General features: G+C 32.8%; 2 protein-coding genes across 5 annotated transcripts in view; both read left to right on the forward strand.

The window, feature by feature from the left end:
- LOC106074098 (uncharacterized) overlaps positions 1-7,187 on the forward strand; it is a 93,021-nt gene extending 85,834 nt beyond the window's left edge. For all 3 annotated transcript variants that reach the window (XM_056021728.1, XM_056021725.1, XM_056021727.1), the window contains 3 exons: positions 176-370; positions 1,533-1,697; positions 3,408-7,187. In XM_056021728.1, the coding sequence (XP_055877703.1) occupies positions 176-370; positions 1,533-1,697; positions 3,408-3,619 (572 nt within the window). In that variant the 3' untranslated portion in view covers positions 3,620-7,187. The remainder of the gene's footprint in view (positions 1-175; positions 371-1,532; positions 1,698-3,407) is intronic.
- A 4,429-nt stretch (positions 7,188-11,616) lies between these two features.
- LOC106061793 (ubiquitin-conjugating enzyme E2 2-like) lies at positions 11,617-19,534 on the forward strand. 2 transcript variants are annotated; one of them, XM_013220001.2, is made up of 6 exons: positions 11,617-11,771; positions 15,369-15,432; positions 15,606-15,637; positions 16,235-16,312; positions 17,144-17,249; positions 17,386-19,534. In XM_013220001.2, exons 1-6 carry the CDS (start codon positions 11,748-11,750, stop codon positions 17,523-17,525), a joined length of 444 nt encoding a protein of 147 aa, XP_013075455.1. In that variant the 5' UTR covers positions 11,617-11,747; the 3' UTR covers positions 17,526-19,534. The 2 variants fall into 2 exon arrangements, with proteins under 2 accessions (XP_013075455.1, XP_055877704.1); XM_056021729.1 differs by lacking the exon at positions 11,617-11,771 and having other exon boundaries at positions 15,318-15,432.
- Positions 19,535-21,691: the final 2,157 nt, after the last annotated feature.

The raw sequence follows: 21,691 nt of genomic DNA on the forward strand, positions 1-21,691 counted from the left end.
TCAATCTGCACATTAATGTTTTAAATTACTTTGTTTTTTCTTCACTTAGCTGATTTTCATGCATCTGGCCTTTATCATATTAGCTGAGTTTTGAGTTTTTAATTGTCATCATTTATTTTCATGGATAGCTCTGAGATTCATGTTGTTTAAATTTTAACTTAACCTGTTTTTTTAGGTGGACATGTGTTGATTCAGTGTGTATCATCGGTTGATCATCATACTTTACAACTGACCATGGACTATTTAACCGACACAGTTATCTCAACTGTCTCCCTGTCTGGACGACCCATGACATCACCCGACTCTAGACATCTAGTCACAGTTGATGACTCTACTGGTAAAGTTACAGTCTCCTCAGTCAGTGATGAAGGTAAACAAAACAAAATGTTCTTTCTTTCAATTTTTTTTTTTTCAATTTGAAATAACTTCCCAATGAGATGGGGGAAAAACTTTATTTTATAAACATTTTAATATTTGTCTATAAGAAAAATTATTTATTACAATCTGTTTAACATTATTAATAAGCCAAAAAAAAACAACAGCAGAATAAAGTCATGATTGAAATTATTGGATTTTAATTGAAAAGTAAGAAGTGAATCCACCCAACTCTAATGGGTACCTGACTTTAGTTGGGGAAAGTAAAGGCAGTTGATCGTTGTACTGGCCACATAACACCGTGCTCAATAACCGTTGGCCAAAGAAACAGATGACCTTATCATCATCTGCCCTATTGACCACATGGTCTGAAATGGGAAATTTAAAAAAAAAATGAGCAAACTAATTGTAGAGTAAACGAAAAATGGACAAGCTATCATCCTAAGTACAAGAAAGACGGACACCTATAATAAACTATCCCAAAACAACCTACTTACAAATTTTTCACTTAGTAACCAGACACAACAGAATAAGACAACATATGCTCAGGAAACTGAAAATTGGAACTAGTGAAATTTGCCCTTGCGGAGTGTCATCAGAGATAGCCGACTATTTCCTTCAAAACTGCATTTTCCATTGAGAGGCCCAAACAAGACAGTGGCCCCAAAACACCCATTTAGAAGAAAAACTATATGGAGAGCTTTTTGATCTGGAAACTACTGCACAGTTTATCTCAGATATTGGACTAATCATCTGCACCCTTCAACATAATAACGAGAACGCAGTAGAAGAATTGAAATATATAACTGTTCGAAAACATATACATTGTATAACAAGTCAAGTATTTAGATCTAAAACGCTATATTATTATTGATTATTGGCTGAACTTAATGAATAAATTGACACATTTTTTTTGCAAAGTGAAGCAAAATTGAGGTTCTATTTTAATAGTTTTCAATTAAATGCTTTCAATTTTTTTTTTTATTATATCTACTTTTTTTTACTTAGTTATTTTATGTTTCTAATGATACTTTTTTTAAAAGTTAGAATTGTAAATCTGTTATGTATTCTTCAATCCCTGTTGTATTGTCTCTCTGACTTGATCATATCTCTGTTGATAACCTCCTTAACTTGTATCTTCATCTGATTCTATTCAGGAATCATGGAAACTACATATGAAGTAACAGTCAGTGCTAGAATTAGTGATGTCACATTTGTACCTGCCAACTCTCATCACGGCTATGACCTTGTCTTGACATCAGCTGATGATGATGATGTCATTTTGATGAACCTGGTAACAGGGAAAGTTGAAAAGATAACAGGTCAGCCTCGCTTTCAAACTTTCAAATTGTGACACACTTTTTTATTTTCTTTGTATTCATAGATGTAGGGCTGTTTGTTTGGCTCAGGGTTTCATAATTTAAGTTTAAACCAGTTCAATTGAATTGATTTGGAAGGGGGGGGGGGGACACATGGTGGCTGAGTGGTTAAGCACTTGGCTTCCAAACCTGAGTTCCTGGGTTTGAATCTCAGTGAAGATTAGTATTTTGAATTTCTGGATTTTTAAGGCACCTCTGAGTCTACCCAGTTCTAACTGGTACCTGACTTAAATTTGAGAAAGTAAAGTCGGTTGGTTAGTGTGCTGGCCACATGACACCATGATTGTTAACTGTGTTAACAGATGACCTTAACATGCTCTGCCACAAAGATTGCAAGGTCTGAAAGGGAAACTTTACTTTACTTATACTTCAGTTGAACTGATTTTGTATTTGTGATAATAATAGAATTATTGAGACATTTTTTAAAATTTGAAAATTGAAATGCATTAAACTAAAATTAAATAATTAACCATTAAGAAATCAGTAGAAATTTTTTTTTTCTTTCTTGTTAAACTTTAAATTAAATAGTGCTTTAAATTTATTTATTTTTTGTAGTCAATTTATAAAAAGATTTTATTTTTTTTTTTGCATCAAAGCTACAATTCCCAAGTGGGAAATTCATAGCCAATTTGATTAATTTAGATTGTTAAGTTTAAAAATCCACTCACTGTCACTACCCTTACATATTCTCACATAGTGAAATCCATCAATCACATTGTACATAAAGAGAAAATTATTCATACCTGACCAAGGCTATTCCATTTACATGATAATTTCTTATAGATTAATACCAACTTACTCTGACTATGTCAGTTTGTCCGGTAAAAAGTTTAAACATTATTTTTGTCTCCCATTTTCCATTCTTGGGAAATTCATAGCCCATTTTATTAATTTAGATTGTTAAGTTTAAAAATCCACTCACTGTCACTACCCTTACATATTCTCACATAGTGAAATCCATCAATCACATTGTACATAAAGAGAAAATTATTCGTACCTGACCAAGGCTATTCCATTTACATGATAATTTCTTATAGATTAATACCAACTTACTCTGACTATGTCAGTTTGTCCGGTAAAAAGTTTAAACATTATTTTTGTCTCCCATTTTCCATTCTTGGATCAAGTTAAAACGTTGCACAATTATTTATTAAACCTGACAAGACATGAATCAATCAAAAAAATCAAACCATTAGTTAATTAATTGTTGGGGATTAGTTATTTTGTTTGATTTTGAAATAAGTGGAATAAATGCTACTTAATGAGAGATGTGGTTGTATATATATATGGATTTAACTCCCTTATTACGTTTTAACATGTTTTCTTCTCCTATTTCCCCATTCTCATATCAAGTTGTAATTTCACATAATCATTCATAGTTGATAACACTACGCGAATCAATCCAAAAATTAACCACTTAGTTAATCATTTAGTACTAATTAATTAATTTTGTGTTGTATAGCAGAAAGGGAGATAAAGCCCATAACTTTCAGATAAATGGCAGTACTTAACGGTTCTGTCCCTTAGATATGATTTGTTTTTAAAAAGTATTCATTTTTCAATTGCTTATTTTTCTTTATAAATTGTGATTAATAATTCATTATTCTTTTATTATTACTGTACTTTTGACATTTGTTAAATTTTTCTCCTCAGGGACTCAATTTACTGATCCTTCTGCACTGAGACATCCTTCCTCAGTCCATCGCCTGATTGTCCCCAGTGACACAATGAACAACTATCTGATGACCCCATCCAAATCCACCCTGGCCATACTGGACATCAAGTTCAAAGTGGTGGAGTGCGAGTTCACCGATACAGTGGGCAGCTCAGTGATGCTGTATACCCCCAGCTCAAAGACTAGCTAACTGCTTCAAGCCCGAGGCTCTATGAACGCAAAACAATCTTGTCCAAAAGAAATAGGGTGCTTGTGAAGGGTGATGGTTGCTTTATGATGCTAGCGTGGATAAACCAGGTTGAATGACTTTCTGTCCTTCTCAAGATTTTTCATCTCAATCAGAGCAAGGGAAAAAAATTGTATACTACTTCTTATGTTTTCTTTTTCCATATCTTTGAAGTATTTAAATATGCAAAAAATTTGGTGCGTCACATCTATTTAAACAATTTGTTTCCCAAATAGAGAAACATAGATTTTTTTTTTTTGCAAAAGAATAAAATTTTAAAGCTTTGAAAAATTTTGCACAACATTAGCAAAGCTGAGGCGATGACAACTTCAACGTAATATTGAGTCATTCCTTTCATAAATCAATCGGCTGTGCTTACTCTTTATATCATGAATCATTCCAACATTTTTGTTTTCCGTTTGTTGCCACTCGATTGTGAATATTTATTTGCGAACCTGCAAAAAAACACCTTGGCATGTTGCTAAAAGTCAACCTCATACTATGTATAAAACTAAGTGACTCAACAAACACAAAATTAACATGGAGGAAATCTCAATTAGTGTATTTGTACTTCAGTGTAATATGTTTATGACTGTGTGCTAGTGGCTATACATTTTATGCATGCTATGTATGATTTTAAATGGGCTGGCAAATCCTGTGCATATGTACTAAAAACAATTGTTCCCATACATTTGCAGATGAAAAAGAATGACACCAGACAATTGTTTTTGTCCTGTTTCTCTATATTCACAACTATTGTTTGTTTTTTTAATTCAATGTTCTATGTAGCTTGCTGTTAAAACACCATCTGTTTCCACGGTTGTTTATATTGACATCTTGTGACATGAACAAATCTTAATGATGTGCACGAGCAGCCTCAACTTCATCTCAAATGACATGAGCTTGACATTCATCCTGTTTGTCTGGTTTTCCTTTTTGTGTGTTGTTTCCGCTTGCACAGCCAAAAAACAACAAAAACATTTTTTTACTGTTAAAGTTTTTTTTTTTTATATTTTATTAATTTCCTGTAGGTGATCTGTTGGTTGTACTTATGGAATGTGCCAGAATTGTTGAAGTCTTCTGTTCTTTCTTGTATATAAGTCAAGTGATTTTTGTTTACTTTTTGCATCTAAATAATCTTATATCTTGCTTTGTATATTGTCTAGCAAAGTTAAGTTTGAAACTTGTTACCAATTTTCATGGATGAATTGAAATATTTAATGACAAAATAGACTATAAACAACAGAACCTGCTTTAAAAGAAATGACAGGATTTTATATTTGTTTTCTCAAACCAAATCATGAGTCCATCTTCTTTTTTTTTTTTATTTTTAAGTTTCAACTCTGTTTGTTCCTAAAAAAAAATTGTGCCTTTTTTAAAAAAAAACTTTAAATAAAGAAATTTTTCCAGCTCTTAAAAACGCATTTAAATATTCAAGTAGATATGGGTTATTTTTTTTGTTTTTTTTAATGATTGAATACAAATAATCTTTGCTAGTTAGTTTCTTACATTGGTCTTTCAGTTAATGTTATAAGAGTAGCCCCAAGGTTCTTTTAGACATAGAAAACAAGTCAGCTTATTGTTGATCACATGATTTCGAACATCTTCAGTTAGACACAAACTAATCTAAAGGACACAGTCTAATTGTATGTTGTTCCTAAAGATACATAGAGATGGCTGCTATCGAGAAAGAATCATCTTTTTTTTTTTTTTTTGGTTGGCTTATTGTGAATAAATCTATTTATTTGTTTATGATTTTGGTGATCACACTAATTGTGATTGATTGCTTTACCGAAGGGCTGTCAAAAGTTTTAATTTATGAATAACTGTAATCCAAGGGTTCTGTCATCAATTAATTGGATGTATTTGTGTTTTCATCAAGTTATTTCACATTACTCGCCTGCTTCTGTGCTAACAGTAGATTGGTACAGGGCATGGTTTAACACCAGACCTATATAACAAATTTTTGCTACTTCCTAATCTTTGTGCACTGTTGAACTTCCTATTATTTTTGCTTCAAGTAAGTTGTCTGCCGAATCTTACCCTGTCAACTGTTGTATGATGATCTGTTCTGCCGTTGCTTAGTTACACTCGTTTTTTTTTTTTTTTGTCTTTGTTTCTGAAGTTAATTTCTCAAAAAATAAATAGCTGAATTATTTTTTGTGCTAACATGTATATGTAAATATCAAGTTTGTTAAAGTAGCAGGCTTTAAATATACTCTGCTAATATCTCCCTTTTTTTTTGTTTCAGACTAACTATCAATTTTAGATGAGTGTTCTAATTATATTGAAGTCAACTTTTTTTGTTTCACAACACTCCGAGTTTCATTTGTTCAGAACTTGATGATCTAGTCATCAGAATTCTGTTGTTTTTATTTGTATGTTTTAAATATGCAGAATTGTAATTGACGTTAGAATTGGAAAAGCTTTAAAGGTTACACATTTTTGTATTTTATTAGCTTTTGTGCCCAGAAACATTAAATTTCAGAAATACTTTAGAAGTTTGTTTTTTTTTGCTGTATCCTGAAGAAATATATAGGTCTATTAATTCTGTAATAATTAGACTTACTTATGTGTTTAGTTTACTAATACCTTTATAGAAACTAAATGAATCCTTATTAGTTGTAATTATGGCTTTAAAATTGATGATACACTTAGGCAGATATAGTCTCTAACATGGTATTAAACTTAGTGATATTTTGTAGAAAAACTATTCCCGTAATATATATATATATATATATATGGCAGAATATAAAGTTTTTATGTATTAACAAAACACATATATTAGCATCAGTGTAAACATTCGGCTGAAATTCACAGTAATATATAAAGCTTATCACAATGTTTTGTTAAGATATTGACCCTTATATCTAACAATATTCCATTTTATCATTTCACTGTATTGATCGTGACTTTGTTTAAGTCAATAATGTAATGCTTGACTTTTTTTTTTCATTGAAGAAATAAATACATAAACCAGTTGAACTGATAATTTCAAAAAAATATAAATATTTGCTACAGAAACAATTCTTAACACTTAGTCAACTCCTACAATTTTGTATCTAAATTTTAAAGATCTCTGTATTCCATGACAATTATTATATTACAAAAATAAAGGTATATGCTTCTACCAGTACACCAAATTTGGTACTCAAAAACTTGATTTTGTTTGCTGTATAACTAAAGTGATTGCAGGTTGAGCCTATTATGGAAAGTGCAGCTAGCTGTCCATTCAAGTTAATGTGCAAAAGATGTTAGGGTATCAAGCCCACAAAGTATACACATGGCTATGCATATCTGTAACTGGAATGCATACAGTCAATAACCCAGAAACCGATTTCCTAGTTTGTGATAGTACTAGTACAACTTTCTATGAATATTTTAATGCCACTAATGACCCATTGTATCACTTTGATGTTAGTCTGATTTTTAAACAAAATACAATTGTCTCTTAATTTGTTTCCTTTTTTTTTCTGTGTGAAACATTTTTGTTTTGTTTTCATTGTAAGATTTATTAAAATAAATATCTGTAGAGTTGTTTTCTGTTTTTAAGAAATTGTATGTGAACTTTTGTTTGAAAGAAGCTTTTTAAAAACAAAGTAACTTAAGTTGTTTTTTTAATCATTTCCTCCTTTATAATAATAATAATAACTAGTTGACCAGCGTCGTAGCATACGCCGCTATTTTGCAGGGCCGGCCTTAGGCCACTGCAACCTATCCGCACTTTCATAGGACCCGCGCTAATTCTAGGTGTACAAATTATTAAATTAAACCATTTTATAACTTATAACAGATTTCCCGCGGCCTCCTATCGATTTACCAGGAGCTCCTGGAAACTGTTGACCCCGACCCCGTCAATACAGAGTAGATTACTTGTTCTCCCCCCCCCCTCTTTTTTCATCTTTCCATGACTCCTTGGTCACAACGGTTAAGTCCGGCCCTACTTGTTCTCCCCCCCCCCTCTTTTTTTTTCTAGTCCGACTTGCAGAAATAAAAGAATGATCTTTCCTTTACTTCTTGTCCAAACTCTTGAGTTACACCTGGTTGTATGCGGCCTCAGAACGAGACAGCTGGAGGTCACTCACGAAGGCCGCGGGATACACATTTGAGGCCAAAAGAAAATCTGCTGCCGAGGACAAACGCAGACGGCGAAAAGAAAATCTAAATCGACCACCTGCGGACAATGGTTATGCTTGCCCTGGATGTGGCAAAATATGTAGGTCACAGCTGGGACTGCGCAGCCACGGGAAGTACTGCATTCCTCACTAATCTTCGGACTCGAAGACAAACCTTATTAAATATATAGCGCTACTTTCATGCTTATAGCATGCTCAGAGTGTTATGGTCCAATCTCATTTGTGGACCAGTGGGGGGAGTGGGTATCAGGGAGGAGGTTTTCCGTGCGCTCAGTAAACACAGCTCTGCTCGAGTGATCTGCCGAACCTCGAGCCCCTTTCATAGGTAGCCAAGCTAAGTTCGTACTTAGCCTCTCGAGCACGCTTATGAAGCTGTCTGTAATTTCTATTTGTATCTTGTAGTGCTTCAATATTGTAAGGAGTCTTGCCAGTAAGCTTACACAAGTAAGTTCTTTAAGTAACAGTTAAGATAATCATTTCTACAATAAAATGGGGTGTGCAAAATAGCCTACGCCTTTTTATTTATTCAACGCGTTACTGAATTCAAAGAAAGATTTGGGCTGAATATGTTAATTCCCGCTGAAAGCTTGTTCAAAATACAAAAGATTTAGTTACTTATTTAGACTTAGAGCCTACTGCACCAATATGGAGCATTAAGCGGCAAGCTGTCTCCAAAAAGATCTGTCACTGGCAACCTCTGCTGCCTTTTACCAGCTGGTTTCCGCTGCTCTGCGGTCTTCCATAAAAATGTGGCAGCAAGTTATAGGAGGATGTCCCTGTTTGCGCTTTACTTGTATTGGCCTCCATTACCCTTGGTAAGCGTAGTTCATTCTGTCTGAGGACATGTTCTGCAAACCTCTGTCACAGTCTTGTTAAGTGGTTGAGTCCTAGTTCTGCATAGGATTTATTTGTTTGTGGCCCGATCTCTATAACTGTCTCCCAGCTCGGGTGAAAAAGTAGGAGGGCTTGGTGCGGGGCCAGCGACTCCACCATGTAAAACCTCAATTGCTACAGAAATGGCAAACTTTAGACATAAAAAGATGTAAAACAAATTTTATTTTTAGATGATTATATTTTGAAAAGAATGGTCAAACCAGTCTTCACTGTGTGGTCAATAATAATAATATAATAATTTAATAAGTTAAATTATATTTAATGATTTGATTGCCAGGGGAACAAAAGAGTGTTTGTATCTGTTGATCTTTGCTATCAGTATCTTGTATCTTTCTTGTGATGGTAAAATCACAAAATCCTGACCCAAAGGGTGATTTTATTTCTAAAATCTTTTTAGCTTTCTTATTAATGTTTTCCTCTAACAGCTGCCCAAATGGTGTTTTTTTTTTTTGTTTTTTTTTTTTTGCCAATGACCTTACCAGCAGCATTTCGGTAGTTATTTATTTTGTAAAGATATACATAGGCCTAAACTGTCATATATCTAGGAAAATTGTTTGAACCATTTTCGAATTTCCCGCCCTGTTTCCACCCAGTGGATTGAACCCCATGAAAAGTTAACGTGCTAATAAGAAGAATTGTACAGAAAAAAATAAAAACAAGCAAAATACAAAACAAAAAAACTTTTTAAAAACAACAACAAAGCTTAGGCCTGTAATAAGCGTATCAGTTAGTTTGGGTCTGTCATGTTATTAAATTTGTAATAGATCTAGACTCTAGACTAACAATAATAAATCTGTCCGATTAGAAATATTTGTTACCAATTGTTACCTATTTTGGTGCAGTGTACAGGAGCGATGTAGATTTTCACGGTATGGGTAAACAAAACAGTGTAAAAGACGAAAAATGGAACCTCAACTAATTTTTTTTTTTTCATGAGCGAAATTTTTCATTTTAATTTTGTTATTGGAAGTGCTAGTTCCAAGATTTAATTCTGCGGTACAAAAAAAAAAAGATAGACACAAATTATCATAGATAGGCCTATTACATACCTTCACAAATATCGTAACAACACTTCATTATCTTATCTTATATATTACAGACGTTACTTCAAAAAGAGATGATACTTAAATTTCAGGAGGAAAGACTGTAAAGTAGTTTAAAGTAATGTAGCAATAATACGTAAAACACTAAACCATAATTTACAAAAAAACACAACCTAATAAAAATACCCCAGAAAGACACATAAAGAGACATGTTTTATTCCATATAGGCATAAGTGTTCTACGGCTGGATTTAAGGGAGGGAAGTCGAGGCTACAGTCCGGAAACTCCACAAGAAAGCCCCCCCCCCCCACACACACACACACACAAAAGAGATAAAACTATATCCGAATTTCGACGGGCCAGAAACAAATTTCCTTATGTATGATAAAGATTACTATTGCTTCTTTCGCCCTGCATATAGCCACCAACCAATCTTCTTCAATCAAAGTTCTTACCGTCACACACACACACATGTAGGTATGTCTCTTATTAACATGCATGCACGACTACATTAACACATGCATATGCCGCTCATATGCGTAGGACATTATTATCTACTCTTTTGAAGGAACGTCTGAAATTTATAAGATAAGAATTTATAAGATAAGATCATTACAAAGCTGAAAATGAGTCATATGTAAAAGAATTCTAAAAATGTCGATATTTACGATTAACCCTTAAAGTGCTGAACTGTTTTACAATGAGTGCATACACAATTCTGATGTTTAGAGGCTAAACTACCAAACGCGCTTTAAGGGTTAAGGACGCCGCTGAGCAGCCAGCATTCTTCTAAATATATGTGCTCAGCATTGTCTGACTAGTGAGGCAGTTCATCTTCTTATCTTATATTATACAGACGTTACTGAAAAAAAAAAGAAAATGGTTACGTCCTACGTTTCATGCATCCAGTCATGCATGTTAACCAACGACTTAAATTCTGCCAAGTCACTGGTTTTCCTGGCTGGATTGGGCAACCCATTCCATGCTCTAATAGCACTAGGGAAGAAAGAGTATTTGTAGGCTACAAATTTGTCCTAGCATATGGAACGAGGGATGTGCCGTCTTGTGTCTTTCTGAGTATTTTATTAGATTTTGTTTTTGCATTAGGAGATTATGGTTCGGTGTTTTATGGAGAGGGGTAGGCCTGCTCTGTCTTCAAACCGCCACTGCCTGCGGTACTAAGGCTTCAGGAGATCGAAACAGAAAGTCTTGTAATTGTAGCAGCCGTTTTGTAGCAGCCCTTCAGACGCGGGGGTTTTGACGCGAAATGTTTTAGTCACATTTTATATGCTCATTTTATTATATCCTAAAAAAATGAGACATATCTATACATTGTTTGCTGCAATGGCTTAGGGATGGATACACTGTCAAAAGTCATCCTTGAAGGTATAGTGGAAGGAACACCGCAAGAAAGGGTCGTCCAAAGAAAAGCTGGCTGGATAACGTAAAAGAATGGACCGGCCTCTCTTGATATCCTGCTAAGAACAACTGCTGATCGGGGAAAGTTGAGGTTTTCGTTACGCGAATTGTCACAGCAATCTCACGACGAAAGGTAAGGGACAGATAATGATGAGTTACATATAAGCGAATGCCATCTTGCCGAGATTGTGCTAATAGGGGTGGGGTGACTTTTTGTGTGTGTTATAGATCTGGTTTGTTTGTTTGTGGGGCTTCGAAACAGGAAATAGATATTTTGCGCATGCGCACTTTTTAATTACTAGAATCAGATACTTTTTTTTTAAAGATTAGGTGTTCAAACAGATCTATGTTTTTAATCGAAAAAAAGAAAAGATCTAGATTAAGTATAATGCATTAAATTTGATTTAATATTCTGCTTTTTAAAGTTGAATTATATTATTTTATAGCACAATTTAAAGCAGGTGGGTGAGGTTTAAAAAAGGTATCGGTAAAGTATCGTCGAATGTTACAACTACGATTACCTTTTCTAAATTTAGTAACAACAGAGCTGTTGCAAGCAAAGCCTGTCTGTATAGGAAATATCCAAACTTTTAAAATAAAATGGCAGTGAAAAGGATTCAAAAGGTACATCAAATTTTAACATTAAAAGATAACTACACTATGGTCTATAATTCATATATAGATCTAGATGATAGATTAGAATAGATCTAATCTAGAGTTATTAATATTAGATAATTAGTAAGTAGAAAACTAGTTACTACTAGATCTAGTATTAGTATTACTAGGCAGGGGAGGCTACTAGTACTACTACTAGTAGTAGTAGTATTACTTACTATTACTATTACAGTATTACTTACTAATACTAGATCTAGTAATACTATTATTTTATAATCAAGTATTAGAGTCTAGATCTAGAGCTTCTATTTGACAAGTCTGAAGATTAGTAGAAATAGAATCACCAAGAATATCTAGGTCTAGAGTCTAGTAAGTCTAGTAGAATCTAAAAGTAATTTTTGTAAGTAGATTTAGATTAGTGCTATGTTGATGATACCATGCAGCATGCTTTATAGACTAGTTGTCACTTGACACTAGTATTACTATTACTATTAGTACCTACCAGGGACTGGGTGCCAATGAGACACTGAGTAAGAGTCGTAAGAGAGTGTGAGAGCAGGGTTGTGCCTATCACTGTGTTTGTTTGTTAATTGTATTAACATATTGTTTGCTTTAGTCACGTTTAGTCACCTATCACTTTAGATTGCATAAATTTTTAAAATTTGTAGCACATGACTATTAGTGATTTGTGGCAAAATTTGTGTTTAACAAAGAAAATGTAGTTTGGCACCACCACAAGTCTAGCAGCTCAATGTTTTTGACTGACTCAGTATTTGACTATGATGGTTTATAATTGGATGTGGTGGATCAATAAAGACATAACACTAACAACAACGAAAAAAAAGTGTCGACAATTTTGCCACATGCATTTTTTTCATGGCAAGTCTCTGTTGTCCCCACCCCACTCATTACATTTTTTTAATGATAAACCCCTCCCCATCTCACATGAAGTCAGAATGTAAATAAATATGAGCATGCTATATTAGGCTATAATAAACTTTTCACAAGCCAGCTGGACAATTTAATGGACCCCACCATGGGCACTATGTTTACCCACTCACATCACATTTGGCTTAACACTGAAGGCAAATAACGAAATTATGTAAGAAAATGTTACAAAATAAATCAAAGAAATTTTTATTTTCCAGCCTTGAGATAAATACTTTGGAAATGCATTTTCAATATTAAAATAGCTAATGTCATTGATAGTGATAAATGAATATTAGGGAACACCCCCTATTTACACATAAGCTGTGACATTCACATGTTTCCATGCCTATTTAGAAGCATTATAGATATGTCATGTTTAGCTGATACTAAAAAATGTACTTAACCCCTGACCTACCTTCCTTCTGCCCAAGAGGGAAAAAAAGGGACATACCAGTGCACTTTGAGCCCAAGTAAAACCCTTGTTTTTCTGAGTAAACAAAAATGAATCTATCTGAACTATAAAGAAATGTAGCGTTCACAAAAACAATAGACTAGTTCTGTCATAGCTATCAAAATAAAGGCTCATTTTAACAAATTTATAATATCAGAAAATAGGGGGATGTTCATTAAATCAAAATGACTATAGAATCTATATATCTAGACTCAAGATGCTAAGAGTCTAGATTCTATATAGATTATAGTCTTAATTTATATTAGATCTTGTCTTGACTCAGACCAGGTCTAACTAACTTAGATCTAGAGTATAAAGATCTAGATATTAATCATTAATGATAATAATTAATATAGTAGATACAACAGACATTATTACTTGAAATATCAGAAGCAGACACGTCATAGACTAGAGTATGATAGAGTTTACTATTGGAGATTTTCATGATAAAGGATGCTAAATTAAGCATCACAGTTGCATAATAAGTAAAAAAAAAAAAAAAAAAAAAAAATCAAGCTAAAATTAAAACAATATCTCAATGTGTTACAGTTATCTTCAAAGTTTCATTTTCCTGCTTGTTAGTTGCCCATTAGTTTTTAACTAAGTTTTAAGAAACTAAGTCATAGAGATTAGAGTGAAAATCTTATGCTTCATTCATATTGATATTGTGCTTCAAACAGGAGGGCTAGAAAATTTGATTCTGCAGTTATGCTTGAGATAGCTTTGGGAAAAAAATATGAGCTTATCAACACTTTATTTTGTACACCAGATACAACAAAAAAAACAAAAAAACTAGCTGTTAACCCTTAAGGCTCGTGTGGTAGTTTAGCCTCCATTTTTTACGCACTCATTGTAAAACAGCTCAGCACTTTAAGGGTTAATAGTTTTTACCACCATGTATGAAAATCTCCCAGTAGATAATTCACACTTTAGATCTGTAGTATAGATATGCTTTGGACATGCGTTCCATGGTCATGATTATGATGGTCCCTGGTTCTAACCATGCTCAAATAACAAGTAACAGACTTGCTACTCAGTGTTTTGTTAGAGTTCTAGATATAGACTAGAGTCCATAGATTTTAGATATTAATTAATCATTAATAATAAAATACATAGACGTGAAGTATCTTAGAGGATTAAATAACTAACTTTAGTACAAGGATGTGGTTATATGGTAGATCTATATGTGTTCTGGACCGTTGATTATGATGGTTCCACCATCACCGCTGTCCCACAGGAGGTTTAGGCTTGAATACAATAGTTATCTTCAAATCTGAAGGAACATCCAAAACATAAAAAAAAACTTTTAGATGACATGTACGGTACCTTAGTCTAGATCTAATCTAGATATATAGAGATGAAGTTTTTCTTCTCTAAGATTTCATGTGTTATTAAGACTGGTGTGCTCCATCAGCATGAAGCAGACTGGTTTTGTGGCATCTTTCATCCATTCTCTTGATAGATAGAAACACCTTCCATCAGATTTGTTTAAAATCCACAAGAAGGCTAGAAATAAGATATATAATTGTCAGAGGTATTTACCTCTTTCTCTCCGTAATTATTTTCCCACGTTTCGAAGGAATTCTTCTTTTTGCTCATTACTATCACTACCCTGTTATGATTAAGCTTCAATAGCTTTGTTTTTTGCTATCGGAAAATGTTTTATTTGCTATAGAGTTAAAGGGAAATGCATGCTCTTTTTATATAACACAAAGTCTAGTTTATAAATTTTAATTAAAAACATTAATTTAATAAGGTCAAGTCAACAATGGTATCGTCAATTAGGAGACCACTTAAAGGCCAAAGCCTTGGGAGCATGTCTTATCTCCAGATCACCCTTGACTTCGATAGCTCTTAGGATCCTTAAAAAAAAAAAAAATAAAGAACAGCACAGCAGCAAGAAAAGGAGAATCAAACATTGACATTGAAAGTGCTCTCTCCTTCCCTTCATCCTCCCATCAGTCGCAAACACACTTTATTTAGGAAATGTCCTATGTCAATTACAGTATTAGACATTTTATGAATCAGCAACGCATGGTTTATTTTTTATTTTTTTTTTTTTTTATAAAACTGAGGTATTATGAAGAAATATATTCTTATTATCCATTACTAGTAAGTACTATTGCTGACCACAATTTTCTATGTGTTGATTTTAAGACTTCTGTTTCATGAATATTATTCTTCATTCCATGAATTTCACATTACTAATTTACTTCTTTATTCAGGAGTTATTGGACCTAGGCAGAGATCCTCCATGCAATTGTTCAGCAGGACCAGTTGGTGATGACAGTATGTATTCCCTTTATCATTTTATCTTCACTTCATTGCTTAGACTTTTTTGCATAGGTTTCAATTTGTAATATTTAAAAATTTTTATATTTTTTATAAATAAATATTTTGTTTATTTGTTTGGGATGTATGTGTGAAACATTTCCTTAAAAGGTCTCACATTTATTCTGCAGTATTCCAGTGGCAAGCCACAATATTAGGTCCAGTAAGTCAAATTCTTATTGATGTTAATTGTATATGTAAAAAATGTTTTCTAACTTTTTACAAACTCAGTTATTTTATGATATGCCCAAAACATTAACTCTCTTTATACAGCTTGGATAGGATAGGGGTGAAGCATGAAACAAACATATTTTTTTTTTAAAAGCATACTTTTCTAAACACTACAAAATTTAGAAGAAAGTGAGAATCTTTTATAGCAGTACAAAGAAAATTTACTGGTAAAACAAGGACTCCAGGAGTTTGATGTCCAGGATTTCTTTAATTTTGGCCCATCATTCAGTGTTAGAACTAGAACTAGTGTGTTCTGCCAAATGTGATAATTTCTTATTTGGGTGTAAATGTTTTTAGTTCCTGGAAAATTTGGCATGAACAATTTTTACTTCAAATAGGCAATCATCTGTGTACAAGTTTTGTTTCAAAATGAATATAAATTCATTCCAAGGCTCAGTCCTGTTTTAATATTGGCAAACTATTAAGCTTTTTTTTTTTTGTGATCAAGGATCTTTAGATTTATGCTTAATGTTTTTCTTCAAAGGAAACTAAATTTGTATGATCTAATTGATATAATTCTATTTCACAGGCTGATAGTCCATATCAAGGTGGTGTATTTTTTTTAACAATAACATTTCCTTCGGATTATCCATTTAAACCACCAAAAGTAAGTAGTGTATATTTAGTTGTCCTGAGGGTTATTTATTAAAATTTTTTTCTATTTTTCTTTCTACTTCAAAACTCAAATGACTTAATATTTTTTTGAGACAGTTTTGTCTGGTGCTTTAAACACTAGTTTAAACAAAAATTGTTTCCATTCAAAAGCATGTCTATACAAAAATGAACAAATAATTTATTTTATTTTTATCTATTTAACTTTCTATTTCCATTATCTGTTAACTTGATTCTCTGTTAGCTTTTTATCTAGTTGGTAACACTGCTTTAACTTGTTTGGCAACAATGAAGACTCGAAACACAGACTTCGGCTTGGCCTTATTTCCTTATTTAACCATCCAGGTCCCCATAAAGAACCAATTCTGTAGAGTTTTCTGGACCTGTATCATCACCCAGGGTCTCAAGGTTTCTCAATCCACTTAGAGCCCAACATTTTTTTTCCATAATTGCTTACACAAACAATGTTACATTTAGGGCCGACACCAATTGTAGCCAGAGACTTCTTAAAAAGACTAAAGACTTATTAAAATTGCATTTCTCTCTCCCTAAAAACTTAACAGGATAAAATTAATATTTACATATAGATAGTTTCAGGAGTGGTATTATTACTATTTATATTTTTTTTTTAAATCCTAGTTTTTGTTTGAGTGCTTAGTTGTTTTTTTTACAAGACAAAAAAAGACAGCTTGAAGACCTACATAATAAAAAATGTAATTATTAGACTTTGTCAGCTGGTCTGGTCTTTTTGGGAAGGTTAGAGGCTTATGGACATTTCCAACTTAGAAGTGAGAACATATTTATAATGCATTTGCAACTATTTCAGGTTGCTTTCTCTACCAAAATCTATCATCCAAACATCAATAGTAATGGCAGCATATGTTTAGACATTCTGCGAAGTCAATGGTCACCTGCGCTGACCATATCAAAAGGTGAGTCATTATTATTTTCATAAATTTTAAAATTCATTTTTTTTATCTTAATGTGTTGCAGTACTCAGTTTATGCTGTAAGCTTCATTTTGATGTTGAATGATTTAAAAAAAAAAAAAATTTTTTTTTCTTCTTAGTTCTGTTGTCCATCTGCTCATTACTGACAGACCCTAATCCTGATGATCCACTGGTACCAGAAATAGCCAGAATGTTTAAAACAAACCGTACAGAATATAACAGACTAGCCAAAGAGTGGACAGCCAAGTACGCCGAGTGATGTCTTGGAGCAGCAGTGTCTGGCCAACACATGCTGCTCTGTGAACTGCACATTCTCTCTTTGCTGAACTCTTATTAAAGTTAGGATAAATGGGGGGAGGGCGCAGATGGAAAAGAAAACACTTGGGTCATGTTAGGTTGATAAGAGTGAAGGGAACAATAATACAGAAGTGTGATCAAATGAAATCAATTAATACTTAATTAAAATGTTAGGGTTTATCACTATGAGCTCATTTTTTTCTGTTGTTGAAATATGAGTTCCAGAAACAAAAGTGTAAGCTTTATGTGTCTGTCTAGTAGGAACATAAAGGAAGGAACATAGTTATTCTGATTTCAGCATTCTGGGTTAAGATACTGAAGCATATGCAAAATTTTATTTTGTAAACAAAGTTATGTGTCCCAATGATGACCTCATCATGTTAATATAATAAGTTCTCATGTTTTTTTGTTTTTTTTTTTGTTTTTTTTTTTAAATTACGCAAGCTTGAATTTTATAATTGCATCATTGAAGTAAACTTTGGTGGGTTCACATAGTTTTCTATGAGTGAAATAGCTTTTTGCATGTCAAAAATTATTTAGAATTAATTCACAAATAATGTACTATGGATGTGGGGTTTCTTTTCTTTTTTTTTTTTTTTAGATTACAGCTAAAAAAAAATTATTTTATTATCAAGTAGTTTGCACTTAAAGTATACAAAGTATATCTAATTTTTGTGTTAATTAAGGCAACCCATAGTTTAGTTCAATTTATTGAAGTCATAAAATGAATTTTCTATACAAATTGTTCAAGGTATTAGTTAAAAACTATTCTTGTTGAGAATAATTTTTTTTTATTGAAGCTTTACAAATGCAAATTTTAGTCCGATGTTTTGTGGCATTTCAAAGTTTAAATGAAGAATAATGAATCATATAACGGTTTGATGTGAATTGCTTGATTTGTTTGGTTCTTATCATTTTTTTTTTAAATTGAAGATTTCCAAAAGTTTATTTAGCCATGAGTAGATGTTCTATGAAATGTTTTATTAACATCAGATATTGTTTTATCATGTAGTCATTTTAATCAATCTTGTGATATCTTATTCCTGTTTTGTTTGACCTGTTTTCTTTCATTTTTTTTCTTTATGTGTCATTGCATGAAAGATTAATTCTTAATTAATAGAATCACACTATGGTATGAATAATAATAAAAATGAGGGACTGCCAAGACATGTAGATAAAATAGATGTAATTTCATCATCTTCTTATATATTGACTGTTTAAAAAAAATAACGTTATTAGCTTATCATCAAGTTTCAGTGACAATCTAACATAACATACTACTTGTGACATTCATTATTGATTTAATCAGACACTCATTTATGATGGTCTTGAACTTCTGAACATTTTTTTAAAATGTGTATTAAATGTTTAAATCAATTGTTTCATAAACAAACAAAAACAAAACAAGAATCACTATTTCTCTATAGGCAAATTTAGAGCCTGCTTTAGTTGTAAGCTGGTGTATTTTAACATTTTTCTTTTAAAATAATTGTTTTGCTCAGGCAGATCCCTAGTACATATTTGTAATGTACATTTTAACACGCTAAAGAAAATTGTTTTTAATTTTTCAAAATGGTAGTACTAGTACTTATTTCATTTTGATTTGATATGGTTTACATAGTGAAAAAAGGAATACTATCATAAACTGCCATAAGAATAATAGATCATCATAATAAAATGTTATTGTTTAATTATCACTATGTTATAACAACAAGACAGCTAAAATATTTTGCCATATTTTTATATTATTTTTTTTAATCAAACACCATTGACAGCTTCCTCTATCTTCTAGTGTGTACAGCATCTATAGTTTAAAAAGTGATGGAACTATCCCATGTATTTCTATTAGACTAATGTTTTTTCTTTCCTAAGGTCTCTTGAATTTCTTTTTTTTTTTGTTTGTTTGTGTTGATACAGATGTGTGTATGTGTAAAGATACTGTAAACACAATAAAAATGTATATAACAGTTATTTGGATGTATTGTTTGCTTTTGTCCTTAGTTGTACTTTATTGTCTTCTTGCCGACCAATGCAGACAGACACATTTTATTAGGTGGTCCTAACTTGACTTATGAACTTTTTGAAATTAAAGCACAACATTATTGCATATACTGGTAATCTTGTGGAATTAATGATAAATCTCACTAGATATTGACTGGTTTATTTGTAAAGAAAAGTCACCAATTATTAATTCTTACAAATTATTATAACTATTTAACATTACTAATCCTGGGAATAAAATACAGTGATGATGTCACCAATAGAGAAATCTGTTCTGGCACTGGCTCTCTGAGGGAAATTGTAACCAAACTTTGAGTCATATGAGATTTGCAGGACATATCCTTAGACAAGAAGAAGAATGTTTACCAAAGTCAACCATTACATGGAAGCTGATAAGAAAAAAGCAAAAAAAAAAGACATTCACGTAAAACATAGTGTTGCATCTTCTTAGAAAGTCGCTTATGACCTATCACTATAGAAAAAGTCCAAAGCGCCAAAAGGCAAGGGAGGACCTAAGTATTAAGTAATTACTACATTCCAGTGCTAGCATGAAATATGAAGGGGTTTAAACTCCATCCAATGCAATTTGCAGTAGCAATGACAGTAATTTCCCAAGTACTTGTATGCACAACAAATTGGTCAGTCCTGTTCTTTGAACTGTTAAGTTGTTTAGAAAAATGCTGCCTTGAAAATGTTCACACTTATGTTCAAATTATGTAACTGGTATTCATAGCTGTTTGTTGATTAGGGTTGTGGATGTTCCTTCAGAAATTAATATTATTACGTCATAGTCCAAACCTATAAGATGGCAGAGTGTGCTAGTGGGTAGGATTTGAATTCAGGCCAACTGAGACAAGTCAGCCACCCTTATTACATATTTACAGTAATAAAGCAGAATAAGCAATTCTTCCCTGCATGTTATTTACTGACTTATTCCTGCGAACTCCCAGGAGAGCATAGGGCCGCAACCACACATCTCCACTGAAGTCTGTTCTGATTAGCTTTCTTTATCTGCTCCCATGTCATTCCAGTATTCTCAGCTTGGCTGATGACTAGACATCTTCCAGGTTTGCTTGGGCCTGCCCACTTTCCTCTTTCTTGCAGATTCCAATCAAGTGCCTGCCTTGCAACATTGGTACTTGGTTTTCGCAGGGTGTGTCCTGTCCATCTCCACTTTTGCTTTTTAGTAACCTGGACTATGGGTTTTCGCTTGGTTCTTTCCCACAAGCTGACAATTGATATCTTTTCTGGCCAACAGATTGCCAATATCCACCATAGGAAAGTATTTGTGAGGGTTTGGAGTTTTTCCTTATTTGTTTTCATCCCCTTCCCTGCATTGCTTTTTCATAATTTATTAATGTAACTTATAGTCATCTACCAGGTATTACAAATGGATGAAGTGTGTTCTAGTAATAGCTGCACATATACTAAATAAGACCAACAATATAAGATTTACTATGTTAACTGGAGGTCTAAAGTAGTTCTGAACAATTCCTTTCACTTTTGTGAATAGAAGTAAGTATTCAGATGTAACCTCATATTTGAAAATACTCAGAATTAATCCAAAATGGCAAAATGATCTCTTGCAGTGTTAAGCACTGGCTCAGAAATATATTTCATTTTGAATAGCTAGTAAGTGCTTGTAACTTAAACAAATATTTTCCTTTTTAATATACTTTAATCAATTACCCCATTTAGTGCATTAAAATTATTATTATTTTTTTAAAAGATTATTGCTCAATCATTATAGACCATCAACTGAATACAAGCAGACTTGAGTTGATTTTTTTAAAGAAAAATATAAAACACCAAGAATTTTAATGCATGTTAAAGTTATTAAATTAAAATATATATATATATATAACGAATCAACATATTAATTAATGCTCTGGCTATAATTCAAAAAACAGAAATGGAAAAGTGGTTTGAGTGCAGCTGGACAAGTCCCAAAAAGCCTGCTGAGTCTGGGAGCGCAAGAGGCGCCCTGACCGCACTTGTGGAGGCTGTCCAGGCCTAAGCAAGCTATTATAGCACAGTGCAGGACAGGCCACTGTCCCGTTAGCTCATATTTCTCACGGCTATGGCCAAATTTTGATTCACAGTGCCCCGCTGCGGGGAAGAAGAGGA

Source organism: Biomphalaria glabrata, chromosome 2 (assembly GCF_947242115.1).
Source record: "Biomphalaria glabrata chromosome 2, xgBioGlab47.1, whole genome shotgun sequence".
Lineage (NCBI taxonomy): Eukaryota > Metazoa > Mollusca > Gastropoda > Planorbidae > Biomphalaria > Biomphalaria glabrata.

Excerpts from the sequence above, each read along its gene's own strand:
- LOC106061793 (XM_056021729.1), top strand. The coding sequence starts at position 15,333 with ATGAATTTCACATTACTAATTTACTTCTTTATTCAGGAGTTATTGGAC. Across the intron at positions 16,313-17,143 it reads ATCCATTTAAACCACCAAAA|GTTGCTTTCTCTACCAAAAT; the intron begins GTAAGTAGTGTA and ends CAACTATTTCAG. Across the intron at positions 17,250-17,385 it reads TGCGCTGACCATATCAAAAG|TTCTGTTGTCCATCTGCTCA; the intron begins GTGAGTCATTAT and ends TTTTCTTCTTAG.